The 26947-nt window shown below is 36.3% G+C and overlaps 1 protein-coding gene across 3 annotated transcripts in view; it reads right to left on the bottom strand.

Annotated features, from left to right (window-relative positions):
* SPON1 (spondin 1) overlaps positions 1-26947 on the bottom strand; it is a 309754-nt gene that overhangs the window by 111468 nt on the left and 171339 nt on the right. For all 3 annotated transcript variants that reach the window (XM_068685131.1, XM_068685130.1, XM_068685129.1), the window contains 3 exons: positions 13292-13365; positions 11030-11152; positions 6198-6346 (listed from right to left, as the gene is read on the bottom strand). In XM_068685131.1, the coding sequence (XP_068541232.1) occupies positions 6198-6346; positions 11030-11152; positions 13292-13365 (346 nt within the window). The remainder of the gene's footprint in view (positions 1-6197; positions 6347-11029; positions 11153-13291; positions 13366-26947) is intronic.

Genomic DNA, 26947 nt, shown 5'->3' with positions numbered 1-26947 from the left:
TGCAGGCAGAGCACAGGCAAGGTGCTCAGCGCAGGGAGGGAGAAGTGTCCTTCATAGAATCGTTTAGGTTGGAAAAGACCTTCCAGATCATCTGGTCCAACCATAACCCTGCTACCAATGTCACCCACTAAACCATGTCCCTAAGTACCACAGCCAACCTTTCCTTAAATACCCCCAGGGGTGGTGACTCCACCACCTCCCTTAGGCAATCTGTTCCAATGCCTGACTGCCTTCTCCTTCTGAGAAGAAATTTTCAAGTTTTAAGTAGATGAAGAGATTTTCTACAATGCAAGGTGCACCGCAACACACTGAGACAGAACTCTTGGGAGAGCAATGGCATGCGCCTGTCCTCTTCTCTGTGGCATGGCCACACTGGTCACGTTCAGTCACAAAGGCTGGAGTTTTTTGCAAAGGAAATGCCTGTCCCACACATAACACAACTGCAGGCTGGCACAAAAGTTCCTAGATCACCAGAGTGCACAAATTCTGTCAGATTTCCACAGGCTGATCTGTAGCAGCAGAACGCATTTTAATTTCTCTGGGACAGCTGGCCTAGGCCTGCACATCCTTAATACAAATACACATGGATTAAAGACGCAACGCAAATCCAACTCAGCAATGGCAACCACAGTGATCCATGGGGACTTGCAACTCTACTGACAGAGCAAATTTCCAGTAATTTTGCAGCATTTTCCTGGTTGTATTACTAACCCTCGCAAAAAGCAACTTGACAAATAATATAAAAAGGAGTTGTTAACCAAGCCACTAATTTGTTCAAGTTTTGAGCCCAAGCTGAGCAAAATCTCAAAATTGTATTTTGCTTGGTGTTCTAAATCAGGGAGATTACCACAATCATAGAAGGACAGTTTGCACAAAATGTGTTCAATGTCTGCCAGTTCTCACAATCCTCCGAACAGAAGACCCACACATGGTATGACTGTGCCATAAGGACTGTGCTCTAATGAGTAAGAGCTTATCCACAGCACAATGATATTTTCAGAGTACTCAATAAACACACATTTTTCTATTCATTTTTATTGGCTGACTGCATGAACTATTAGAAGTGTGCTAAATCTTTCATGTTTTGGCCCAAGAAATAATATACCACTTAATATTTATTAGTAAAACCTTTTTTAAAAAAAACAAACAACTGTCATTAATGGTTCAGACTGAACCAAGCTGCTTTGTACTATTCAGAACTAGCTCCTCTGAGAGAAATGATAAGCACTTTCCAGTATTTACAGAGACTGTTTTCACCAACACCACAATAACTTGTATGACTGAAATGGAAGTGAAGCTTTTAGTAAAAAATTATGTATTTTTATTTACTTATTTAACTACCCTCACTGAATCTTTCTTTCCTTATTTTGTATCTCAAAGTGAACATTCCACATGTTTAGTTATTTTTTAGGCTAAAACAAGATTGCTTAACAGTTGCACAACAAAAGCTTTTGCAATATAATTCCAATTAGAGACTAGCTTACTGATGAGAACACACAGTGCCTGTGTTGTTTATTTAAGCCTACAGCAATAAAACTCAGTGAAAAAAAAAAAAAGTTAAATTTGGGATTTTCTACACTTTCTTCAGAATACAGACTTATAGAAACATATTTACTGTTTTATCAGAAACAAAGTTGATTTTCCTTTTAAAGAGCAGTGACTTTTAAGTATCTGCCTTATAAATCACTACTCAGAAAATTCAATATTATTTGACTTTTTTTTTTAATTTCAATGGTTGTCAGAAAAAAAAAAAAAAAAAGCATTTTTTAAAGATATCTTCAAAAATGCATGCTGTATTTGTAGTTTGACCTCTGTTAGCATTGTGCTTACAACAGTTATTCATATGGTCATGAATACGAACACAGCACAGCATTCAACATGAGCTTTGTTTCTTATTAGAGAAGCAAATTGTTGTCATCAACAAGTACTAAAAAAGAATGCAATTGTGATGAACAGCTTTGTTTGCTTGCTTGTTTTAAAGAAAGCAACACAAACTGGGAATCATCCTAAATGGAGTTTCCAACAGTAGTTTATTAGAGAAAATGGAGGTTGTCCTGGAAGAGCTTGTCTGAACCTGGTAGTATGAGATGTTTACTGGTAGATAAACTTCCCTTTATGACATAAACAGACAACAATTTCTTTTTGGCAGAAATTCCTCAAGAAATTTAGCACAGTAGGGCATTTCAAAACTTCTGATTACCAAAATGCCAGGGGTTTTAAATTATTAGACAGTATATATTGTCCAAAGGGAAAGGATGGAAAATCTACCATTTAACATTTTCAGAAGGCCTAGGAAGTACTGTAATTTATGGTGGTGGTGTATGCACAGAGCAATAGAGGAATCTAACAGAACAAACAAAAGTCTAGATTAAAATTTACAATCAAGTGGCTTGATCTATCCAGAATTAGATCAAATACAGCCTTAAAAACACGCAGCGAGGCTCTAACGTAGAAAGCATGCTGGGACAGGGTTTTACTACTTCACTATTAGACCAAGTCCAGAATCCACTGAAAGTTTCTACAGACTCTGGACAGAAACCTAAAGGGGCTTTGGACTACTTAAAACAGTGGCTGTACTTTTCACATTAGACTTTTTGGACATATTAATAGTTCCTAAATGTGGCTATCTTTTCAACAGAGAGAGAGAGACTGGTGCCTCTGAAAAGCTGCTGGAAAGCCAAATCCGTGCCCCAAGGACTGAGGTGGAGGGGACCCTGGGAGGACAATGATGCCATTCACCAACGGTTTGGGTAGGCCAAGACAAACATCCCAGCCAGCTTCCTCTAGTTTCCATCAATAACAATAGGAGCAGAAATAGCAGTATTGGCACAAGACAAAATAACCTGTGTATGGTTTAATCTCCACCTTCAATGAAGGCATACATTCACTAATGTTTAGCTGGTTTAAACAAGCACAGCCTGAACTATTTCTGCAGCAATCACAACTTTCAAGTGCAAAGCAGCCTTATCCTTAGCCCTTGTTAGGGGTATTCTGCTTTCCAAAGCTTGATTAAGTGTTCAATTTTCAGCTGTTCTGTCAAGCACAAGTGCAACTCAGCTGAACCTCCCTGGTTGGTTAGCTAATTTTAACTTCTGTAGTAACAGATTATTATTAACAATAATAAACAAAATTTTGAGCCTCTTTCAAGTGAACATGATAATATTTTTCCAAGTGCTATAACAAAATGATCAATATACAGCAGATTCTTCTTTGTAATTCAGGTGATTTACTAGCTTCAGTTGGAAGAATCTAATGACCCCACTTTTCTATGGAAAAATGCAGAGCTGTTTTAAGAAACAGGTAATGAAATGGCAGTTATTCAGTCAAAATACTGAAATTAGAGTTAAAAAAAAAAAAAAAAGAAAAAGAAAAAACAGCCAGGATCAATTGAAATTAAATCAGCCTCATTTTTACTACCATTCTTCAGTATATATACACTAAAGTGTATATATATATATTTATATATATACATTAATGTATGTATGTATTTAGGACAGATTTTAAAAAAATCTTATCAGAACTATTTTGAATAAGTAAATGTATGGATAGAATCATAACAATTACATCTTTTCACTTGTAGACAGCTTGGGATATTTCAAGTTTCATCTTCAATTAAGAAACTGTCTTTACATAAATTAAAATGTATCAAAAACTTTACAGCCATTTTACTGGAAGGAAGAACTTGCTCTTCTCAAAGTTCTAAGGCCACTGAAGACAATGGAAAAAGTCACCCCCTTTCCTGACATCTCAGAGAGCATTAAACCAAATCTGTAAGGAATGCCAGTGGAGATAGCAGCAAGGTATAGAATACTTTTTATCCAGCAAGGTATAGAATACTTTTTATCCGCGTTTTTAAAATATTTAATGGTAAAATGACTTAGTATTTATCTGAAAACAATTCGACAAAAACAAGTGAGTTTTTTCTTCTTTAGGTGCAAGACATTGGAACCAAGGGAGAATAAGACTGGCTCTATTTCCATCTTGTTACATTTACTTACGTAATATTTAGCTTTACATTTTATTCTTTTTGATGTTTGCATGTTTTAGTCTTTTTTCTTTAACAAAGCAATCACAATATTGAAGCAGTATTCCCCCTTTCAAATTCTGTATTTGCTTGTATAGAACAGGCAGTTTTTTAAATAACAGATCTTGGACAAATCAGACTTTCCGAAAACCAAAGTGTCCTGAAGTAAAAGAGTGAATACATTTCAGAGATACATGAGGTCAGTGAACATTATTCTGCACACATCATTCCTTTTCCATCCTTTGTTTGTTCATGTATAACCCCTAAAGTTGACGCATGAATTATCCTATTGTACACATCAACCACTTGACAGATTGTTTTAGGAAAACTAGTGTGCTCTGTGCTTTCCTTCCAGGCTGCCAGGGGAAGTTTACCAAAAAGGTTGATTAATTCCTTTAAGTTCTCCCAGATAAACAAACAGCAAAGCAAGTTTGCAGTACCCAGGACCATCCATGCAAAAATATTGTACAGTAACAACAAACCAGAGCATTCGAAGGTGCTCAGTCAAGAAGAAAAGCTGATGATGATTCAGCAGTCTGTCAGATGGGGAACAGAAGCATTTACACTTGAGAATCCTTAGTTAATGATACATAATTGTTAGGGCACTTCTTAACAAAGCTCTATTAAAAGAAAATAGCTTCATTTAAAAAAAAAACAAACAAACAAAAATTTTTTTTTCTTTATCTCAGTTTTTCTCAAAAATATTATCCGAACTTAAACACACTGAAAAGAAACAGAAGGTTTTTAATCAAATTTTATCAGATTTCACACAATCACAGAATGGTTGAGGTTGGAAGGGATGACCTCTGGAGAACATCCAGCCCAACCCCCTGGCCATGCAGGCTCACCTAGAATAGTTGCACAGGATGGCATCCAGGTGGGTTTTGAATTATTTCCACAGGAGGAGACTCCACAGCCTCTCTGTGCAGCCTGTTCCAGCACTCTGTCACCCCCACAGTAAAGAATTGTTTTCTCATATTCAGCTGGAACTTCCTGTATTTCAGTTGTGCCCGCTGCCTCTTGTCCTGTTGCTGGGCACTGCTGAGAGGAATCTGGCCTCATCCTCTTGCCACCCTCCCTTCAGATATTTATACACATTGATAAAATCCCCTCTCAGTCTTCTCATCTCCAGGCTAAACCAGCCCAGCTCTCTCAGCCTCTCTTTGTAGGAAGATGTTGTAGTGACCTAACCATCTCAGCAGCCCTGTTTAACTAATAGACCCATTTAATTGCCATTACAGCATACGTTGATAAACTGGTTCTAGGTACTACCCAGCTATTACACCCAATCACTGCTTGGATTAGACTGTGCCAAGGGAATCAGGAAGCCTCTTTCTCAAGTAGTGCAATCATAACTATATACATTATACACAGATTTAACCTACACATGCAGCTACATAAAATTGTACATACAGCTTTATTATGTGTACTGATATCTACATTTTCTCTCTCTTACCTCAGTTTCCAGTCAGTCCTTGAATTTCATGGTGGTACACATTCTAATAACAATCATGACCATGTTCCAGTATATTTTATTGTTTGCTTATTACTCTATGTAACAAAATGAAAACAATCTATAAACTACTTGAAAGATTGATTTCTGTTAAGCTAAATCAATCCCCTGCAGGATGATATACTGTAAAGGCTCTTTTGCCCTTAGCCATAAACCTGATTCATCAAGTTTTATTAGTGCAGTTGTGTAAAGTCTTCCTATTCAGCAATAAATATCACCTCACTCTCCTGGAAGAGCATTCCTAACTCGGATGAATCTGTACCTAACTGCAAATGGTGTGTCCCAGAAAAAAAGAGTGCTATTAATGCTACCACCTCCTGTAAAAAAGATCAATACTTCAAAGATGAACATGGCATACTGCTCACCATCTTCAAGGTGTTCCCTTAATAAACTCTCATCTTCACGATTAAGCTAGAAAAGATGAATTTTACTTTTATATCTCTGATATATGTCTTGAATGACACAAAGATCTGAGCTCACAACACTGTATCTTGTCCTTCACAGACACAAAAAAATGTCTAGAAAAACAGGCAGCTTTCCTAATATTCTTGACCGAAAAATAGCCAGCAAAATTACATTCATGGACATGGCAATGACAAATTATCCACCGTACAAGGTAGGATGCATTTTTTTCAAAGCATGTATTAAATTGCACCTTACCTGTTGTCGAATTTCTTCTTCCATCTTGACTGGGGACCCCAGCTCTGCGACTTGTTTGACGCCTTCACTTGCATATCCTCCATACTCCCAAAGGATGTAGTTCTTTGAGTGAGAACTACCAATAATTGCAGACCAATGGTTGGTGCGCCCTTTCAGGAAAAATACAATAAAAAAGAGAAAATTGTCAGTATGTTGACAACATATTGACTTATAACATCAAAACCATCATCAGAGGCTCAAAGCATAATAAGTGCCCCATCTTCATCAGCATGAAACTTCTACATGTGCTGCATGCTGCCAGCTCCCACTACATTAAAACATCATACCTTTAGAGTACTAAGGGCAAACCAATGAACTACAGAAGTAAAGCATAATGTGTCAGTAATTATTGGGTATAACAGAAATTGAGAGAAAGATTGTATTCCAGCTGATCAAGTATCTCCCCCAAACAGATAGTTTCATACAGACTTAGTATAATTTTTCTTCACCTAAGCTTCTTCAGGAAGTTTAAAAATCCTTTAATTTCAGGTTTCCATATAAAATATTTATGAGGATGAATCTTGCAAGGGAAGACTTCAGTTAAATCTTTGACTACTCCAAGATTTAACAAGTCGCTTCCATACTGACAGATACTGGTTTCTTGCAACAGTCCACTTGATTTATGTTTGGGTGGTGACAGGAGATTACCGGCAAAGGGTAGATATAGGCATGACTACAATGTCATTAACTGTTACAGCCTTTTCAGCTTTGTGCCCAAACATTATCAGGTGGAGATAATAAAGTGCTTAAAGGCAAAAACCTCCCTCGAGCAGCTGATGGAAAGGAGATGGTAAGTTTGCTTCCCATCAGCAAATTGTGCCTAGCTGTCCTTCCAAGAAACTTGAAATACTGGTAAAAGAATTCTCTTATGGACACTCACATGGCTGTTTTCTCTGCTTGCTCACCCTTAAAGTACACATATGCTCTGTCACTTTTTTTTTTTTCTTCCCCTTTCAACAATTAATAGTGGTTCCCTTTAATTTAGGAGGGAGTGAAGATGCAAGTTTTGGTGCTTCTATAGGTGCTTAGTTTACGTGCTCTGATTTCTCATAGTGTAAGCATTGTAGAGCAAGACAAAGGGATTCCTCTTCTGGTTTCTTGTCTTGTTGAACAGGAAAAGAAAAAATGTAAAAGTTTAAAGAGAAAATGTTAGAGAAGTCTGATGAAATGGAAAAGAGAAATGAGCAGAAATAAGGACTCACAGAAGTCCCACAGTATTCAAAATAAAAATGAATTCACTTAAGTGTCAAATAGCACTCTGCAAAGATACCAGCTTAAAGGAAAACGATGAGAAAATGAACTACTCACACAAGCAGACAGTATGGTAACAGTACAAAGACTGTAGGAGATGAGGGAGACAGAATGATGGAGTGAGACAATATTTAACATTTTTCTTTGCAATGCAAAAGGAAGAGAGGAGCGGTAAAACCAGCTGAAAACTAGAATAAATGAATGAAAAATGAATAATGAAGTAAACAAAAGGAATGCAAATTTAAAATGTGAAAGGTGGGACAATGAAATTGAAAAAGACAGTTTTGAGAATTGAATAGATAAAGTCAGATGCAGTAACATAATCACAGGAAAATAGAAAGTAGATTAGAAATAAAAAATGGACAACAGTGGTATGGAAAAAGCTAGAAAAGTGTGGCAGGCAGAATAGATAGATGAGGGGAGGTGGCTCGACAGCACAGCAAACAGAGCCTCCATAGGTTTGCTTGGACCAAAATAAACTTACTGAGTGCTGAATTACAGCAGGCTTGATGTTTTCAGAGTCCGTGAAAGCTAATCAGAAAGTGCGTCCCAAATGGAGAAAGAGACTAATCTCCACCACCACCTCCCCCCAGTAGGAGGCTCCACTGTCAGAAGATGGTTTCCTGATCAAAGATTTGATTCCTGCTCCTCTGATATACACTGGCACCTTTTCAAACCACAGAGGGCATCGTTCAGCTTCAGTGATGGGACCCCCAGGTATGCCCATACTTTTTTCTTAGCACACAGGTCTAACTATCTCACTAGTCACAGACAGCAACTTTCCCTGAAACACAGTGACACGAAAATTTATTGAAAGAGATGGTTCCACCTGCTCCCTACAAAAGAAGAATGTATCACTACAGAGAGGAACCAGAGAGCCCTGAAATGTTCAGTAACACGAATTGTTCCACCTGCTCCAAAGCTTCTCTCCTTCCCTGCCCTAAACTGGGCAAGAACGCCTGATGCCTTCGAAGCCCTGCCTCTTCCACCCAACCCCTCTTCTTAAAGCTGTTGGATTTGCCCCCAAGGCAGCTGGCCTCCCTTCTTGACCAAAGAAGCTATTCAAAGTATACCACAAATTTGCAAATGTTTCACTCTTCACCTCGAACCTTGTGTTTCTGTAAGAATGAAGAGAACTCAATACAGTTTCTTAAACTTTTTCCTCTAAACTTCTGAACATGAAATAATCTGAGTCAGATAGGGCCTGAGCTATTTTGTATCACCAGTCCCCTTTCATTAACCAATTGCTAAGGCAGCAAACAGAGTACAGACATCTTTCCGATAGTGTTATTTCACCTTCTTTGTGCGTGAGTAGCTCCTCAATTTACACATTTATATGCATATTTTGCATATAGATCAAGGTGTCATCACACATGAGAATGTATCCTCTGACATATCTTGCAGATGTGCCGTATGAAATCATAATGGAGAGCACACATATATGGATGATACCCAGAAAGAATAAGTACTTTTAAGCCACAGGGCATATGTAGACATTTTTTGTCTGATCAAAAGGATGTGATAGGAAATGTAATAACTCCCCTTGAGCCAGATTTAGTAACAAATGAAATATTCTGCTTCCACTAGTCGTATTATCAGGAGGTAAAACAACGTGCAAAAATTAACCAAAAAGCATGCTTGGTTTTCTTAAGCCTTAGTGTGCTCATTTGTTTAATTAAAAATTTTCAGTCTCTTTGAGATTCATGAAAGGGAAAACATTTTATTATAAAATACAAATTAGTTTTTGAACCCTTTCAACAGCCATGGTACACCTCTCTCCATTCACTTTATGGCTAGTGCACTCAGAACAAGATTGTGTTGCCCTGTTTTCTTTCTGAGCAATGTTTTACAGACTCCTAAACACACAATAGGTTTTTAAAAAGGAAAAAGAAAAAAAAAAAAAAAAGAAAAAAAAAAAAGGTACTTTAATTGCACTGGTATAAAAAATGGAATCTGTGAAAATCCCTGAAGTGTTTCCTGGGATTAACAGTTTTGCCCAGTACTTGCCAGAAACATTTTTGTTTGACAGCAAAAGAAAATTCTTTGTTTGGCAAAAGCAGTTCTTTGGAGAAAAGCTAAAGAATAGATTACTTATTACTGGGGATATTTAAAGCAAGTCAGAAGATTATTTAAGAATAGAAGTGAAATAAAAGTTTTATGATCTGTTTTTTATTTCAGCCATACTGATGGCATAAGACTAAAGCAGTTTTTTGCTTTGTTTTGTTAACATGGTGGCTTGCCAAATAACGAGTGATTTACTACAGCCTATCATAAACAGCACTTTATTTTAATGTAACTACTGCACAAGTTCAAAATTATAAAGAATAACGTTATTCATTAGTTTTCATTTTTAATATGACTACATCTGGATGAAAGATCTTTTTCTCAACTTTCAGGAATTTCAGTGTAAAATGTTATCATCTTTTATTACCGGGATTGATCCTGCTAACATTGTGGGTTTTTTTTCTTCACTCAGTCTTCTCTAGTTTTTGAGGTAAAAACACATTACTTAAAATCACCACTGTGTAACTGGGAAGAGAGAACAGTCCACTATTGTGGCAAATTATCTTAACTTGCTTACTTCACCCTATCTTAACTTGCTTACTTCACCCATACCCTCAATGTGTTGACTGACTTGGATTTAAAAGAAAAGGCATTTTTCCCTGCCTATTACATCATTAAGTCACAGTAATTTCAGAGTTTTCAATCATTTTCTTATACCCAATTTCTAACCACCAGCTGAATCCATACTAATAACGCATACAAAGTGTGACATTCAGCAGACACGTAGATCATCCAGTAGCCTAAAAGAGCATTCCCACAATTACTCACTTTGGCTTATTTTATCTCCCATGCATTACACTGACAAATAATATTTGGACAATGGTACGTTCGACTTAAAATGTACTAAAAAATCAATTGCTTAGACTGTTAGAACCACAAGCAGATACACAAACCATATTTAAGCTCCATGATTATATTCTGACACTGACGGCAATAAATAAATAAAAAAGGCTACATAATAAGCATCAGCCACAGACAACCTAACAAAGTTTAAAGACCAATAAATTTGACTCATGTTCTCAAATAATTTCCTTGCCTTTATTGCCACAGACTGTGAAGCTAGTAATGAAAGAATAAATGCATAATACATTTTTTTATAACTTCATCTTTTTACAATCACTTGGATTATTGCAACAAAAAAAAACAAGAATACTGATTTTGTAGGTCAGAATTTTAAAAACCCTGATAGACCCTGATAGAAAAGGAAAGCTAGAAAACCCTTTCTTATTACAAACAAATTTTAAAAACCCAATCTAAAATACATCTCAGTTCAAAACATGAAGCAAATCTCTGGAATTTATTTGTAATGTATAGCACTTTCAGAAGGATCCATGGATTTTCAATACTGAGTGCTGGCAGCACTGCATAAACGTCGTAATTTACACTACTGATATGTAAATAAATAACTCTGTAACAAGCTCCAACTCTCTACGCTATCCCTGTGTATGTAGGACAACATTAGTAAAAGACATACTCACGTGGAAAATCTTTGGGATGTGTTTTTTCCGACCAATTTCCATAAAATGTTAGCCTGTATTTGGCAGTTCCACAGGCACAACAATCTAAAATTGGTTTGTCAGTCACACCTTCTGAGGCTGAGTCTGAAAAAGGAAAATAAAATTACCTATTGAGAAGTGTTACAACTCGTTATCAACAGATGACAGCAAAGTTGCCACAATAAATACTCCAATAAACAAATTTGAGCTAAACCTACTTTCATTTGTTGTTTTTAATGTTGTTTAATACATAATGTTTAATAATGTCTAATACATACTACTATGTGTAAAAAGAGTTTAAGGACTTGACCAAATTGCCTCTTGTGTGAATGAAATGAAGTCTTTTTTATGATCTGAGAATATGAGTTTCAGATGTTTCTTTCCAATAGAAAGGAATCACCTGCTCCAGCCTACTCTGAAAGGACAAACAGTGGGACTGTATTACAGTTTTACCTGTATCTGCAACATAAAACTTTCATTAGTAAGACTATGTGTTTCTGTACTTTCCCTCATTCAGTGACTTCAGGACACAGCTCAGTACAGGTATCTACAAAACTGCCAATAGCTTTCTCCTTATCTGATGTCGTATCTAGACTAGAACAAAAGTGGTATTGAAGAAGAAAGCCAAAGTTTTCTGGCTGTCTTTAATATTTTAAATAGAGAGTTTAATACTTCAAATAGACTGAGTAGCTAGCAATGGCCAAACACACCTTCCAGTATCAGAACTGGTTATAGACAACTAAAATTCTTCAAACGTGAAGCTGTTATTCAAAAATATGGCAAAAGTTAAAAAGTAGAATTTTGACATAACTTGGCTTCTAAAGATAAATATGCTTTAAATTTAATTCCCTATCCTGTATTTAATAGTTCTACTTTTTTTTCTGCTTTCTTTTCAGGAAGATTAATCAAATTCACTGTTGTTGTTCATTTTGGTGGCTTTTTACTTCATATTTGACACTGAATGTGCAATATTTTTTAGGTCAGAGGTTGGACTCGATGATCTTGAGGTCTCTTCCAACCTAGAAATTCTGTGATTCTGATATTATTTTTAACAAGTCTAGCTTACACCTTTCCATAGTTGAAATGGCACAAAACTATGACATACAAGTTTCTTGGCTACAGTCAGGGATTTCACATTCATTAAATGCAATCAAATACTTCACTGGCACACACTCAGTTTAGTAAAAATGAAGGACAGTGTGGTAGTAACTCAAAAGAAGCTTTTTTTTTTTTTTTTCTCAGCATAGCTCAAACTAAAGAAAAACAATTCCAAACTTGCAGGGAGAAGAATCACCCCCATAACAATCATCCCTGCACTTCTGCACAAAGTTACTACTTTTCAAGGAAATTTGGGAAGTTTCTCCTGTAAAGAGTTATGCTATGTGATCTGGAATTTAAATCAAAAGAAGATGTGCATGCTGATACTAAGGGAGTGGTCAGTTGTTGATACATAGATACTAACAACACACCCTGCTCCTAAGATGGAAAATCAATGTAAAGGCAGATATATACTCCTAATATATGCATATATTCCTATATGCAGCATTCATACATTTACTGCCAGAGTAACAAAAGCAGTCCATCCACCACCAGATTAGAGTGTAGCAGTCCACCTTCCCCATATCTTTTTTTTTTAACAGGTTGCATATTTAAGAATAGGTGAAGGATTCTATAAAGTCCCTGAAGAATGTATATAGATAATTTCCCTTCGTTTAGGCCTAATCTACTTTATAGATTTCCCACCTCCGTATATGCAAGCATAGTCTTGACAGCCCTCATTCTGAAGAGACCAGAATGAAAATAATTACAGCATACCGTAGAAGAACCAGGAGACAGATTAACTGAACTAACTTCACTTGCATGACTTTCTGGGGAAGAGGAATTTGCACATGCAGAAACAAAAGCTATCACAAAGGACAACTAAACTTGTCTTCTCTTCCTCATGTGAATTTTAAATACCTCCACTATGCTTAGGTTTAGGAAAGAATGAAATAGTCTGGGATTCATTAAACTTCGTGCTCTGGGGGCAAACAGGTTTCACACCAGGTAAAAAGGTGCAAGTGTCACATTTAGGTGAAAACAAGGACGAGTACATATGAGAAACATTTGCAGAGTAAGGAAGAACACTGTTGAATAAGAGATCCTAAATTTGAACCTGGATGAAACCACTGAAGGCCTCAAATTTTTAATTGGATACAATGAGTTAGGAGAAAACAGCAGAACATGACAAGGAAGTAACCTTACCTTGTTCACAAATTTTTTTGGTGAGAGAGCCCTCATCTTGAAAATAAATTATGCGCTTCTGCACAATACTGGCTCTGCAAAGAAAAAAAGTTTGAAATGTTTATTTCTTAAAGGAAAAATAAAGTGTATGACACAGTAGCAGGACAGAACCAGACTGCTAAAACGTAGGCATATTTTCTTCTTTTGACAATATATACAGTACTAAATCTAGGATATTTTTATTTCAACTTCCATTTGAGATTGTACAGATGAATTTGCACAGCTTGCTCATCCTTAACAGAGGATCTTGTAAAGGAAGGTGTGGCAAAAGACAGTACAGGCAACCAAACAAGGCTGTGAAAAAAGCTGTATGAAACAGAAATGAATAAGTTTGACTTTTACCGAATGCAAGAGCATTATCTGCCAGCATTTGGTGGAGGGAAGCATAGTGAGTTAGCAGCAGCCATCCAGACCTAGACGGGTTGTGCAATTTCCTTCCCTGGAGGTATTCAAAATTTGATTCATACTCATCCCTGAACAGCCTGATGTAGCAACATCTACTTCCAGCAGGCAGGTGGATGAAATGATTTGCAGAGGTCCCTTCCAACGTAAATTATTCTATGATCCTATGCTTTAAATCTCATTCTAAAGAACTGGTTTTGCAAAGCTTACTGTAAAAAAGCACCTACACTTAAAAATCTAAACAAACAAGAAATCAGCTTTCTGGTGAAGGAGCTCCAAAATCTGCAGATATCAAAAACATCAGAAGTATTTAATTTCAGAAACAGCTATTTTAGAAATAAAATATAGAAAGGTTGCTTGAAGTTTACTTATTTTATTCTTTTTGCTGTGGTTAGCTCATCAGTGCGAAATGTCAAGGGAATTGTTCCTTTTCTAACAGCAAAAGCTTCACAACTCTCTGAGTCATTATCTCTTCAGCTGTGTTTGAGATTATATATGGAGCCAATAATCCAAATTAAGCCAATGGGAGTTTTGTTGCTGACTCCAGCTGGGAGCTGACTGATACATTAGATGGCTGCATAGACATCCAAAGCAGGCACATAACATTACAATAGTCAGACAGAACTAGCATTAAACTAACTTTAAAATATTCAGTGTTTAAATAATAATTTTCTAGATTGGAGACTGACCAACTGATCAGATCAGTATATGTTCCTACTTTTAATCACTACTTGCATTTATTTCTTTATTAATTATTTTGACAGAACTTTTATTCTTCTATAAAAGTTCCAATTTTGACTAAAGACTCTTACTTTGAGTTTTGATGCTTACAAAAATAGCTTTAAAATGGAACGGCTAACTTTTACAGAGACACAAGAAAGCTTTCAAGAATTTACACGAGGTACACATCGGCTGTCTATGTAAATCCTGCCTGTCCCTTCCCACAACCAGTGCTATCTAAACTTTATGGGAAGGGGAGATTTGATTGCTTTTTCCCTACATTTTAACAGATCTAGGGTATTTTTGAGTTGTTTCTCTCTGTCTGCTAGCAAAACCAACTCAGTAAAACGGGAAAAGGGAAAACAGGTCTCCCACCAACACATTAGCACACCATCAAATAAGAAAGAAAAAGGAAACCAATGCATCTCCAAAATCTGCTTGAGTTCTCATTACCTTCACGTGATGCTTTTCAGTATTTGTTAAAGTTTTTGCATCGCATCACATTATGAACAAAATCATATGCATAACAAGCAGACTCATTTCCTTTTACTTACATCTAGCAGCATCTTTTTTTATTTAAAAAAAAAAAAAAAAGTTATTTCTGTTTTGTAGTTCTCTCAGAAAAAAACAAGGGATATCTGGTAGCTTTCCGTAATATTTGCTTTCGCGATGCTGCTTCAGGATGTTCATAGGTTGGATACAAGCAGGTCACAGCCTCTGTCCTGTCATGGTTTGATCAGACCACATCTGAGCACAAGGAGGATGAGACCTGCCCTAAGAGACTTCCCTGGAATGAGAAGGCATCTCCAGCACAATTCTGCAATAACTGTGCCATTCTTCTGGGAAAAGCTTTAGCAAAATCACATAAATTACATTTGGGATATTAACAAGCAGGAACATCATAAACCATAAAAATTCAGAGCAACATTGGGGATGCTCCAAGTCATACCAGAAATTTTGTGGTTTTGTTTTTTTCCCTTTTTCTGTAGAAACAGATTTAGATCATCTTCCTTACACCTTTTGTCAAATCATAACGTCAACAGAAATAATCTTACTTTAAAGTGCCTCTGTAGGTGTAATGATGTGACAAAAGAAGCATGGAAGAGGATCTATAAGAATTATTCCTATGACATTTTTAAGCTTACATGAAAAGCATTAAGTACAATATTAGAGTTACATTTTAATAAAACAGATTTTGCCAGAGCTTATGAATATACCCTAAGTTTAAAGGCATGTCCACTTTGTCTATTTCTACTCTAGTTCTTACAAAGCTCATGCTTCCTTACAACACGTGGTCCTCTGACAAAACATGTGAATACAATTTCAAGCATCATGTATATGCCCTGCATGAACTGAGGAAGTAGTGAGTAAGATGCCCAAGTCATTCCCTCACCCTTAGAGAAGCACAGTACCCTTTCCAGGCTTTTTTCTTTATTCCAAAAGCAAATTTCCACAGTACTTTGCTGTCTTAGATTTCTTGGCTAAGCATTGCAACAGCTACAGATTCAGCAGTTCTTAATACAGGATAACCTTTTTGATTGATACAAATAAATTTACTTATTTATGGGAAAAGAACTTCTGGTGACACTGGGTCTTGCCAGAAGTTGCAGACCACCAGCAAAATCAACACTTGAAAGTCTGTGAGATAGCAGGGTAAAATTCACTTTAGGAAATTCACTGGAAAAGTAAAATATGGATTAAGAAAAAAAAGAGTACAAAAAAAACCACACCTGGATATTAAGAAAATATAATAAGCTCCTAGACTACGGACAAAAAAAAACTTTGTTCTGTATTACTTATGGGTTAACTTTGTCTTGCCCTTCCAGCCATCAAAACTATTTTCTTTGATTATTCCATTCGTTACTGATTTAGTTATATTACTTTAAGTTCCTTCCCACCTCAGAAAGCTACCAAGAACAATTACATTTAATAAGATGTTTAATGCTTAAAGTTTGTTTGCTTTTTGGATTTTGTTGTCTTTTAAAGATAAAGAATTTCTATGGTTAGCTCTGTACCATTTACCCTGGCACTAGAATAATCATATAGTTACCTCTACCATAGTTTTCTTGGTGTTGGTGTATAGCGTAAGTGAATTTCCTAATTCTAATGCACTATTTAGTATTTTCTCATTTCATTTCCTTCTGTCTTGTCTTAGTAAAAACCCACAACTCTGTTGTGCTAATTCGTGTAGTTGACCAACATCATCGACTTTTCTTTCAAATGCTTGTATTAAAAATCACTTGAAACTCCTCTGAAAGCATATGCAGCTCTTTAGCTACTCAATGCCTAGCAATTTTTACGCTGGTAGAGTATTTGACAGCTATATTCATCAAAACACTTTTCAACTAGGAAACTGAACTCAGTCTTACCAAAGAAAAAGGTCTCAAACCAGAATCTAACTTTGTCACCAGACTTTGTATTTCATGTTGGATGAGCACAATATTAATGCCAAGCATATCAGTTTTCCCACATTTACAGCTCTACATGCGATGATTGTCTTTCCTCTAGTAGATCAGTCAGCCGAAAAACAATAAAAGCTTCCAAAAATAAAAATAAAAAATCAGTGCATACACATACACTGAAATATCCTTCTTCAGTTTTAAACATTTTACCTGCACTGTCAGAAAATGCAACTGAGCAAAACCCCACAGCAAAGTACTCTAAACTCACCTTTACAACCTTATTGTAGCTTCAAAGTCCTTTTGGTTGTCCTTCATATCATACTCAGGCCTATTGTCCCATGCATACATGGAAGCTCACTGACTGCAGGACTGATCTGGCCATCATATATAATACAACAAAAAGCTCTAAGGAAAAACAAAATTATATATGCTGCTATCTTGTATTTGTCCTCAGAAAATCTCTCTGTTCCTTGCTTGAATGGTCACAGGACATAAATATTAAATCTAAAATCTTCAGGATAAAAACTCAGCATGACAAAATCATCTCTGACATGCACACTACATCATTTACCTCCAAAATCAAAAAAAAAAAAAAACAAAAAAACAAGATGAAAGAATGAGCTCGCCCAGGTCTCTTGAGAAAAATTCCCATTTCTTAAAACCCATTGCTATTTGTGAGCTTTATCTTCACCATGTATTTTGATAGTCTCATTTTTGCAGCAAGTTCCATCTCCTTGAGTTTCAAACTATGCTCTACAAATTATACTGCAAAGAAGAGTCAGAAAATATTGGCTAGGAGTGGCTGGTTGGAGGACATTTATTTTGTTATTCTAAGTGCTGATTTTGTATAGAAGATAGAAGAAATCTATCGAATGTTGGAGTATAGTTTTTATTAAGCTAGGGAGCTCAGAGCTGTACTATCTGATAGCTATATCAGTGAGCTAACTTGCAGTGATCTGCTGCAGAGCACTTGTGCGTTAACGGACAAATCCTAAAATCAAAATAATAAATTGAAACAAAACAAAACAAAAAGCTGTTCAAGCATGGTTCTATCTTTGCTTTAAAAGTCCATGCAACCTGTATAACACTCACCCACTCGCACAAGGAACTCAAATGTTTAATCCCTCTGGACATTCAAGAGAAGAAAGAAAAGAAAGAGAAAACCATGTCCCCATTTTCAGAGCTGGTAGCCCACTTCATCTGCTATGACAGAATGTGGCAGAGAATGAACAACATGATCAAAGGATATGTTCAGAACCCTGCCACATGTTACTCCTCATCAGTCCACATTAAAAATAATAAAAAAAAAAATCCACATCACAGCTCATCCTCTGTTGGTTTGGCCACTAATGAAGAGCAAGCATGGGTGGCCTTGGCACAGTATAAAGCATATTTACCCCTTTACAATATCCCTTTTAAGCTATATACCCTACATGTATTTTCCTTCCCTCTCAAACTCCCTCCCCATGCTCCAGGTTGGGGGATTAAAAAAAAATAAAATTTTGTGGGTTTTATTTTTTATTCTTACCCTGTTCTGTTTTGTGAACTGCATTACCAAAGCAAAATAAGTTAAACTCATCTGCATGAGCGCCCAGTTAACAAAGCTTGAAAGTAGTCCCCAAGATTTTAGAATAATTGTTCTAAATTTTCAATATTCTTAGGGGATTCGGGAAGGAAGGAATTGAATCAATAGATACTAACAAAATATCAGAGCTGTCATTCTCCAACTACTCCTTTAGAATATGTCTCCATTAGCAATATGCAAAGTTTTATTTCAATGAGTAAATTATTTGCTTGTACAGACAAGAATTATGTATCAAAAGCAATATCCTAATCAAGTCCACCCCCTTGTAAAATACCGATTACTTGGTATTCAGATGTAGGAATCCAGGTAGGACTAATGTTTTCCATGCTTCCAAGTTCAGAAAAAACATCACCGCATTTTAGTCTACAGGAGCCTGAAGGCTAAAGCACCACAATGGATGACAAGACAACTTAATACCAATTAAAAATAAGTATTAATTAATATTAAAGTGCCTAATACTGACTTCTTAAAAGAGACTTTAATGTTATGAATGTATTTGCCTGGAGAAGTACAACTTTGATGTGTCTCCTACAGTAGTTGAGATTAAGTCTGACATCCCAAATCCGTTGTAGCTGGATCTGGAGCAGGATCAGAAGAAATAGACTTGTTATTTCATTGGTGCAGCTTATCCAGAGACTTCAGCTTTCAAGAATTAATACCTTTAAGAAGTGAACCTCTTCTACTTCATCTTTTCTAAGCACTTTAACTGACAGCTGAGACTACAGCCTACTGAACCGTCAGACGCATGATGCCAGGAGATACTGGTTGCTTATGCCGGAAGTATGAGGACAGAGAAAAGACCAGACTGATAAAAAGAAGAGGGTCAAGATCTGCAACCTTGCCACTTTCCCCATTCTGTGGGAACAGAACACGGGACATGTGAAGAAGGCACATTCAAATTGTATTTGAGAAATAGTTGAAAGAGTATCCCACTCATGCAACACATGCAATTAACAAAGAATGATCAAATTAATCCATTAAATGACTTTATGCTATTAGGAAAGTTTTAACCAGGCTCATCCTCTTACTCTTTTTTCAAAATCTGCTGCAACAAGTTTGCAGCTGCAGACCATGTTGGAGTGGTGCCTCCAGTTCACACAGTTGTTTTGGCTGAAAAAAGTATCTGGAGTAAGGATTTGTGGCAAATATTGTTGAAAAACTTTGGTACATAAATTGCTGGAGGATGCACCTGCAGGGAACTTGTGCAGCACACATTTTGCTCTTCCTAATTCAGTTCCGTGCATGCCAAATTCAATACATCCTTCTCATGTCTGTTCAGCTGCTGCACCCGTAGCACTGGTAGCAGTTTGGCTGTAACAGGTCCAAAGAACAAGACAGTCCCAGTAATCTATGAATACACAGAAATATCAGTAGCAGAGCTGCATTATTCAGCCTATGTTTGGGAGTGCTTAATACAAAACCCATGTGCTGCCCCTATCGTGATCCAAATAGATGTCTCCTCCGAAGTATACTCTCCCAGGATCACTGACAGGAAGCACAGAGCATCCAATATTTCTGTTGCTCTATAGGCATTAATATTAACAAACCAGAGATTAACCTCAGAAATCTTCAGTAACCTGATCTCTTTAAAGTGTGCTATAATCAATATGGGAGCAGAAGGTCAATGCCTAGTCATTTACATCACCAACTATGAACAGGACTGAAGGAAGATTTTGAAGGATTTCAGTACAAAATTACAGCACAAATTACCTTTGGCTCACTGATGGAAGTTCAATGAATATTGATGGCAATGGTGCTGAGGGCATGCATGCCTTGAACCTGAATGGGACAACATAAAACAACCACTCGGAGCAGGTCAGCCCAGCAGACAACAATAATCCCTAAGGTTTAAAGGCAACAAAAGGCTGGCTGTGATTTTACCTGCTTCAGATTATTGTGTGAAGGGAATATGACACTGGATGTTTGACTGGGTTAGGAGAAGCTAAAAGGAGGGGTGACAGAGGTAATTTTAATTAAGGATTGATGCAAAGAAGATTTATAAGCAGGGGAATTGATTGTGATGGGGGTCAGTTCTCAATTAGGCATCTAAAGGCTCAAAAGAATAAGACTCTAGAGCAGAATGGGGTGAAAAAGTTGACTAAGCAGCTAAAGTAGCATAAGACCTGCAACATTAGTAAGCGACATTAGGAGAGTTACCAGAGCACAGCAGAAGCAAACAGATCAAGAAGGTAAATGGAGAAAGAATTGCGAAACACATTACGTGAAAATCAGGAAATTACTCTTAGAGTCAAGGAAGCAACAATGCTGTAAGGTACAGAAACAGGTGTTAGGAAATGGATCAAAAATTGTCTGAGATACACAGAGGAAGGACAAGACCAAAGTCTAGTCAGACCTTTTTACTACAGCAGCGGATTGGCAGACTGTGGATGTGGTTACAAATAGGTTATACACATTAGCTCCCCAAAAGAGGCTAGGGTAATGAATACTCAATTCTTTTGAAATGACTGATTCTTTCTCAAAATGGTTTGAAGCCTTTTCTGTAAAACAAGATATAGCAGCAGGGAGCAAGAAAGAAAAAAAAAAAAAAAAAAACAGTTTCAAGAAGCCTTTTGCTTCTGTGGGAATCCTGAAACATCCCTGACCCAGATAAAGGTCATCATTTCATGGAGGAAGTGATTACAACTATGCTTAAAGCATCGGGGATAAAACAAAAGCTACTCAGTCTGTATCACTCTCAATCATCAGAACAAGTAAGAGCACATGAACAGAACTATTAAAGCATTATTGTGAACAGTAGTAAGTAATAATGGAAACGATTATGATGATAAATTACCCTTAATATTAGAAGCTGTAAGAAGCAGGCACAGACTAAACTAAGAACTGGAATCCAATCCTACCAAGTTTTACTTGGAACAAAAGTGCAATTAATTAGATACTTAATTTCATTAGAAACTCCTAGAGAGGAAGATACTTTAACACAGACAGTCAAAATACACCAAGAGTGATCAGAGATATGAGAGCATAGCAGAGATCAAGCATAGCAGACACAAGCAGGGGTGCTCCTTCTGTTATATGTATGGGAAATAAACAAACTGAAAACATTTTTGAGATTGACACCTAAGCAGTGCAAGTTAAATATTTTCAATAGTCAGTTTAGATTTCAAAAATGAAGTATAAAGGAAAACAAACCTGATCTTCATGACAAACCATAAGTTGTACCTATCTGACTTCATAAATATATACGTATAGTTAGCAGTTGTTTACACCTACAAAAAAAGAGACAGAAAGCCACACACATTGAAAATTGAAAACATACAATTATTAGACACCCTGATGCTGAGATGTTTTGAAAACCTAGATGCGTGCTGCAATCTCATGCTGCTGATGATTGTGAGATGACCTTCTACTGAGAACTGACCTTCTTTTAAAATCAATTACCAACTTCAATTTCACTTAATCAGATGAAAATCACAGCCTTAATTTCTTCTGAGTAGACTCTGGAATACTAGAAAATTATAAGGGCATCACTTAAAACTGCCTTATTGCCAAGCAAAGTTGTTTTTTTTTTCCTGGTAATGTCAATGAAGAAAACACATATCTGAATATATCTGAAATTTGCTTCCTCTTCATGAGTTTGGCTTTATTTTATTTACTGGCTTGAAAGTTTTTAGTACTTTCTAAGTTCTAAGTAGAACTACGGGTGGCAGAAATACAGACTGCTACTATAAAACTGGCAAGAATGAAGAGCTATTTGTGTTTCTTCACTACATTGAAGACAGTGCTTTGTCTATGATTTATTCAGATAAACTAGATAAATGCCTGTTAGGATTTGTTATCTAAAGTAACTCTGATGAAAAAGAGAATTTCTTTGTGAACTGACATAAAATGGTGGTACCTCATATACACGGAAACATCTCTGCAGTATAGAATGTTGTTTTATTTTGTATGAATTCTTTCTCTCATCATATATTTATTTCAGCAAACAATCGCAAGGCAATTGCAGCACAGGAGAGCACACCTTTTTTTCCAAGTACAGAATAAGTTTATATTGCAGCTTCAGAGAGAAAGCTATGGGAAGAAACATTATGTCAGGTGATCTGTAGAACTTCAGTTGTTGGAAGATATTCAGGTTATCACCAGGCTATGTACACTGTGCAGTGAGTGTCAAATTAACCTCCTAATGAAGAGAGCTGATTATTTTTGTAGCTACAAGGCCCTGTGTCTGCAAGTCTGCTCTTTCAGCAGCAAAAGAAAAACCAGAAATAAGAAAATAATTCAAGTTTGCTTTCTGGTGCATTGCAAGACCTTAAACTACATTCTGAAAAAGCAGTGAACTGACTGGGCAACAAATCCATTTCTGCAGGAAAGCAGAGCAGGAAGCATTCAGACTGCTACTGTTAGGAAAGCAAAGATACTGAATGCATATCCAATGAAGTAGAAAAGACAGAAAAAGTGGCTACCTAATTACTGAAAGGGAAAGAAAAGAATGGTTGACCCAACTATTTGTTGAATTTTGTATTTCAGTCCATTCACACATCCCTCCCAAAGATCATCAGACGAGATAAGTAGAATGACAAGAATCAATTCAGCAGCCTGTTTACACAAGGAACAATTCATTTTCTAGGTGATTTTTTCTGTTTATCATTTCAAAAGAATTACAACAATACATGCAGCTGCTCCTTTAAAGAAACAAATCAGAACTGATTTTGTGGTTCTTCATAAGAAAAAAAGAATCAAGATAAATACCATGTTCAGGTTCTGGGACCTTGATTTGTGTAATACATTGCTCTTAGAGAGTCTTCAGTTAATACATTTAAATCTACACGAGGAGTTAAATACTTTTCACCATAAGTAATGATGGCATAATCTAGCATTTTGTTAATTCAGCCATTTGCCTTTCATACTAAAATACAGCTGCGCCTGAAACTGTGAGACTTTAGATCTCTGTGGGCATGCAGACAGTCCAACAAATACTGAACTCAGCAAGCCAGAAAAATTCTGCTAAAAATATGCCTATATACTTCTTAAATTTAACAAGTTTACTTTCACACCCTCACAGAAACAGTCTTGAAATGCCTGAACAGATATTAAAGAAGGAGCAAATGACCAGTAAGATACACCCTTTTTACGACTAACTTACTTTGTAACTTCTAAGAATTGCCAAAGGGTTGTAGGATTAAGACCGCATAGTGTTAATTTTAACTCTCTTTCCTGGGTCTACAGACATTTTGAACAATGAAAGATCTTGCCAAGATATTCCACCTGCACGTTACATTGAAGCCTCTTACTCACTGGACACACGCTGGATAAAATCACTGGTTAATAAAATTAAAAATGAACCACATTAATGTTACTTTACTTTTTCATGATCTTATTTCCTCATTACTGGATCCAATTTGCCCTTCACTTCTGTTGATGTGAAATGAGAATACCATTACACGACAGTGAACAACATTACGATTGTACGAGATTGAAACCACTGGTGCTCTGGTTTTAATATAAAGATCTTTTTCCCTGTAAATTGTATAAGTAATATGACATTTGATCCATATGTATATATAAATATGTAGTTTTTTTTAATGGTATTCCATTTGTTTTCTAAAGTGTACTACATTAAAACAATACCTTCAGTTCCTGACATGAGACAAATAATTTCTTGAACATGACTTATTGTGCATTGAGAAAGCATAATTTCAGTTCATGTGGTAATAAAAAAATAGATTAAAAACATTCAGTCAAAAAATGTGGAAACAATTCTGATGTCATCAATAGTGACTGTTTTATGTTTTGAAAGGAAATCAAATTATGACTACCGTGATTATTTCTATTCCTTCCCCTGTTTCCCCTCAAAATTGACAATGTCATTGAAGTCAAATTAAACATCTGTTTGTAAAATAAAACAGAGTGCTACTGACAGCTGCTGCAGAATGGCAAATGTTCTACAGCTGTCAGGCTCCTAAATTAACAATGATTTTCATTTACAAACACCAAACAACAAGAAAATAATAGAGTGGGTTTTGTGTGTTTGTGTTTTTTTTCCTCCTCCCAATACTTGGAATTTATGAAAACACAGACTGTACTAGGGACGTACCCAGAAAGAAATCAGAATTTAGTGCTTTTACTTCTGCATTTACTGAAAGCAAAATTCAGACAAAATCAAATTGCACTGCAAGATACTTTGGAGAACTTCCGTCCATAAATGTCATAACCCTTTTGCATTTCCTCTCCTGGATATGCAACTAGATGTAACAACTCTTACAGGATTTATCCTTTTCCAAAACAACTTTTGTCAATTAAATAATACTACTGAGTAAAAACATTTTACTGATTCTTCATACCTTTTCTAGATTTATATATATATATATATATATATATGTATGTATGTATACATCAAACTAGCAGTTTTTTCAAAATTTTATTTAAAATGCTTGCATCAGACTCAGATGGCATGAATTTCTACACCACCACGTTGAAGTATTTAAAACAAATGAATTTGTCTTCTTGTGTTTAGAACTCAGCTGGAACTCACTGAAGGGTTTCAAGTTCAGTGAGGTTATGCAAATATCAATATTTTCATTAATAACTTGAATGATGGAATACAGAACAAGTTACTGACTGCAGACAATATCAAGCCACAGTTGATTAAAATGCAAAGCGGTTCATAAATCTGAGGAATTCTGAAAAACAGTAATTAAATAATGTTAAATATAAAGTCCTAGTTTTAGATAAGAATAATTACTTGCACAAAGACAGAAAGGGAAAAGCCAATGAGACAGAAGTATTTGATATCAGGATGAAGGAGTTCTAGTGGATGAGAAGCTGAATACAAGTAAATGTTATTCTGTTACAAAAAGTACTCCCCTGAAAGCACTTTCTCTAAGACTGAGCAGAGCCACATGAGCTATCTGTAGGATTAAAATGCTCAGGTTTAAGTAGCACTGTTTAAGGATACCAACCATTTGGAGAAAGTTCAGACAAGACTACTGAGAAGAATCAGATATCTAGAAGGTGAAAAAAAATGAAGGAGCTGAGGTTAAACAGTCTAGAAAAAAGTCTGAAGTAAAGATATGGGTTGAAGAGGGGGGTTGATGAGGTAAAATTACAGCACCTAAGGTTAAGGGCCAACAGAGGAATCATTTTAGCAAAACAGTAGCAACAACAAATAAGTATTGGTATGAGTTACTTATGAGGACTGTCAGGACTCCATCACTAGAAGTTTAGAAGAACAGAGGTGGACAGGGACAACTTAAGCAAAGCTCATCCTGAAGTCACACAGCAAAAGACAAGTATTTCACCAAATAAGTCCATTGCATCAGCATTTTTTATGAGTTCTCTATTTATATTGAAGCTTTGGATCAGAAAGTAGAATTACTAGAAACCACTAAACCTGATTTACTACTACTTCACGTGTTTTTTTTCAAGTACACAATTTAAACACAATTTAGGAAGCAATAAGTATCCTCAGAGTAGTGTTGAGCATCTAGAAGGAACATGGAAGTCAAGCATCTATAACTGTTAAGATGTAAAAATAGAAGCTTTAAATTTTAAAGATTTAAAAAAATCTTTGCTAAGTACCAAACGGGAATCCAATTGACTTCTGATCATTTCCACGTCTGAGTTACTGTCAATTGTTACCATTAATGGTTAATCTTAATTGCAGCACTTCTTCACTAGAAAGCATGGAGAAAACACAATGAAGACCAAAAAGAGAACTGATGGCAGTGTCTCTATCATTCAAAGTACTGTATTTTTCTAATGCCTGCATTCACACACCACTGCATATCAAAGGCCAATATTGCTTTTGGTCATTGCTGTTCGGTTTGGGTTTTTTGGTTTTAGTTACTGTTGGGGGATAGAGCAGCTTCTGTTTAAGAAAAAATACAAGTATTTGTGCAAGATAATAACCATTTGGACTGATCAGTTGCATGAGTTGCTCACATTTATCACAAAATGTGCCATAACGCTGAATTTTTTTAGTGTGAAATCTTCATATGCTCTTTCAAGGTACAATGTGAAACTGTTGCAAAGGGGATTAGCTGTTTTTCTACTGCAAGATGGATTTGTTCCTTGAAGACAGCAAAGCAACAGAAAAACAGCGGGATTTTTTTTTCATTAAACAAACACTTTACGTTGACTAGCCTGAATTCAACGTTATCATTAATAATAAACCCGTAACCATATTCCCCCTACCACAAGAGGAAAGATCATTCTTTCCTTACTCCGTACACGTTACGTGGGCAGTGTGCTGTCAGTCCCACCACTCTGCTCCCCATCCACTGCTCAAATTTTAGTGACCTCTCACAACACAAAAGACTGAGAGGTACTAGGAAAAGCAGGCCAGGCACCTCTTGTATAATGCCAGCTCCAAGTCTGGCTTGATTCTATTGCAAGCATCTCCATCAGCTGAAGATATTCATATCTTCTCTCAAACCTGGGACCAATAAATTGCATCTCCAAAGCAACATCCACAGAGCTGGCTGCAGGATATGCATCTGCTTATGCAGCCCAGTCAGAAGAAGTAACCTTTAAATAACCTTTAATCCTTTC

The sequence above is a fragment of the Anas acuta genome, chromosome 5 (genome assembly GCF_963932015.1).
Source record: "Anas acuta chromosome 5, bAnaAcu1.1, whole genome shotgun sequence".
NCBI lineage: Eukaryota > Metazoa > Chordata > Aves > Anseriformes > Anatidae > Anas > Anas acuta.
Note: the sequence above shows the minus strand (reverse complement) of the source record. Positions and strands in the feature narration are given on the sequence as shown.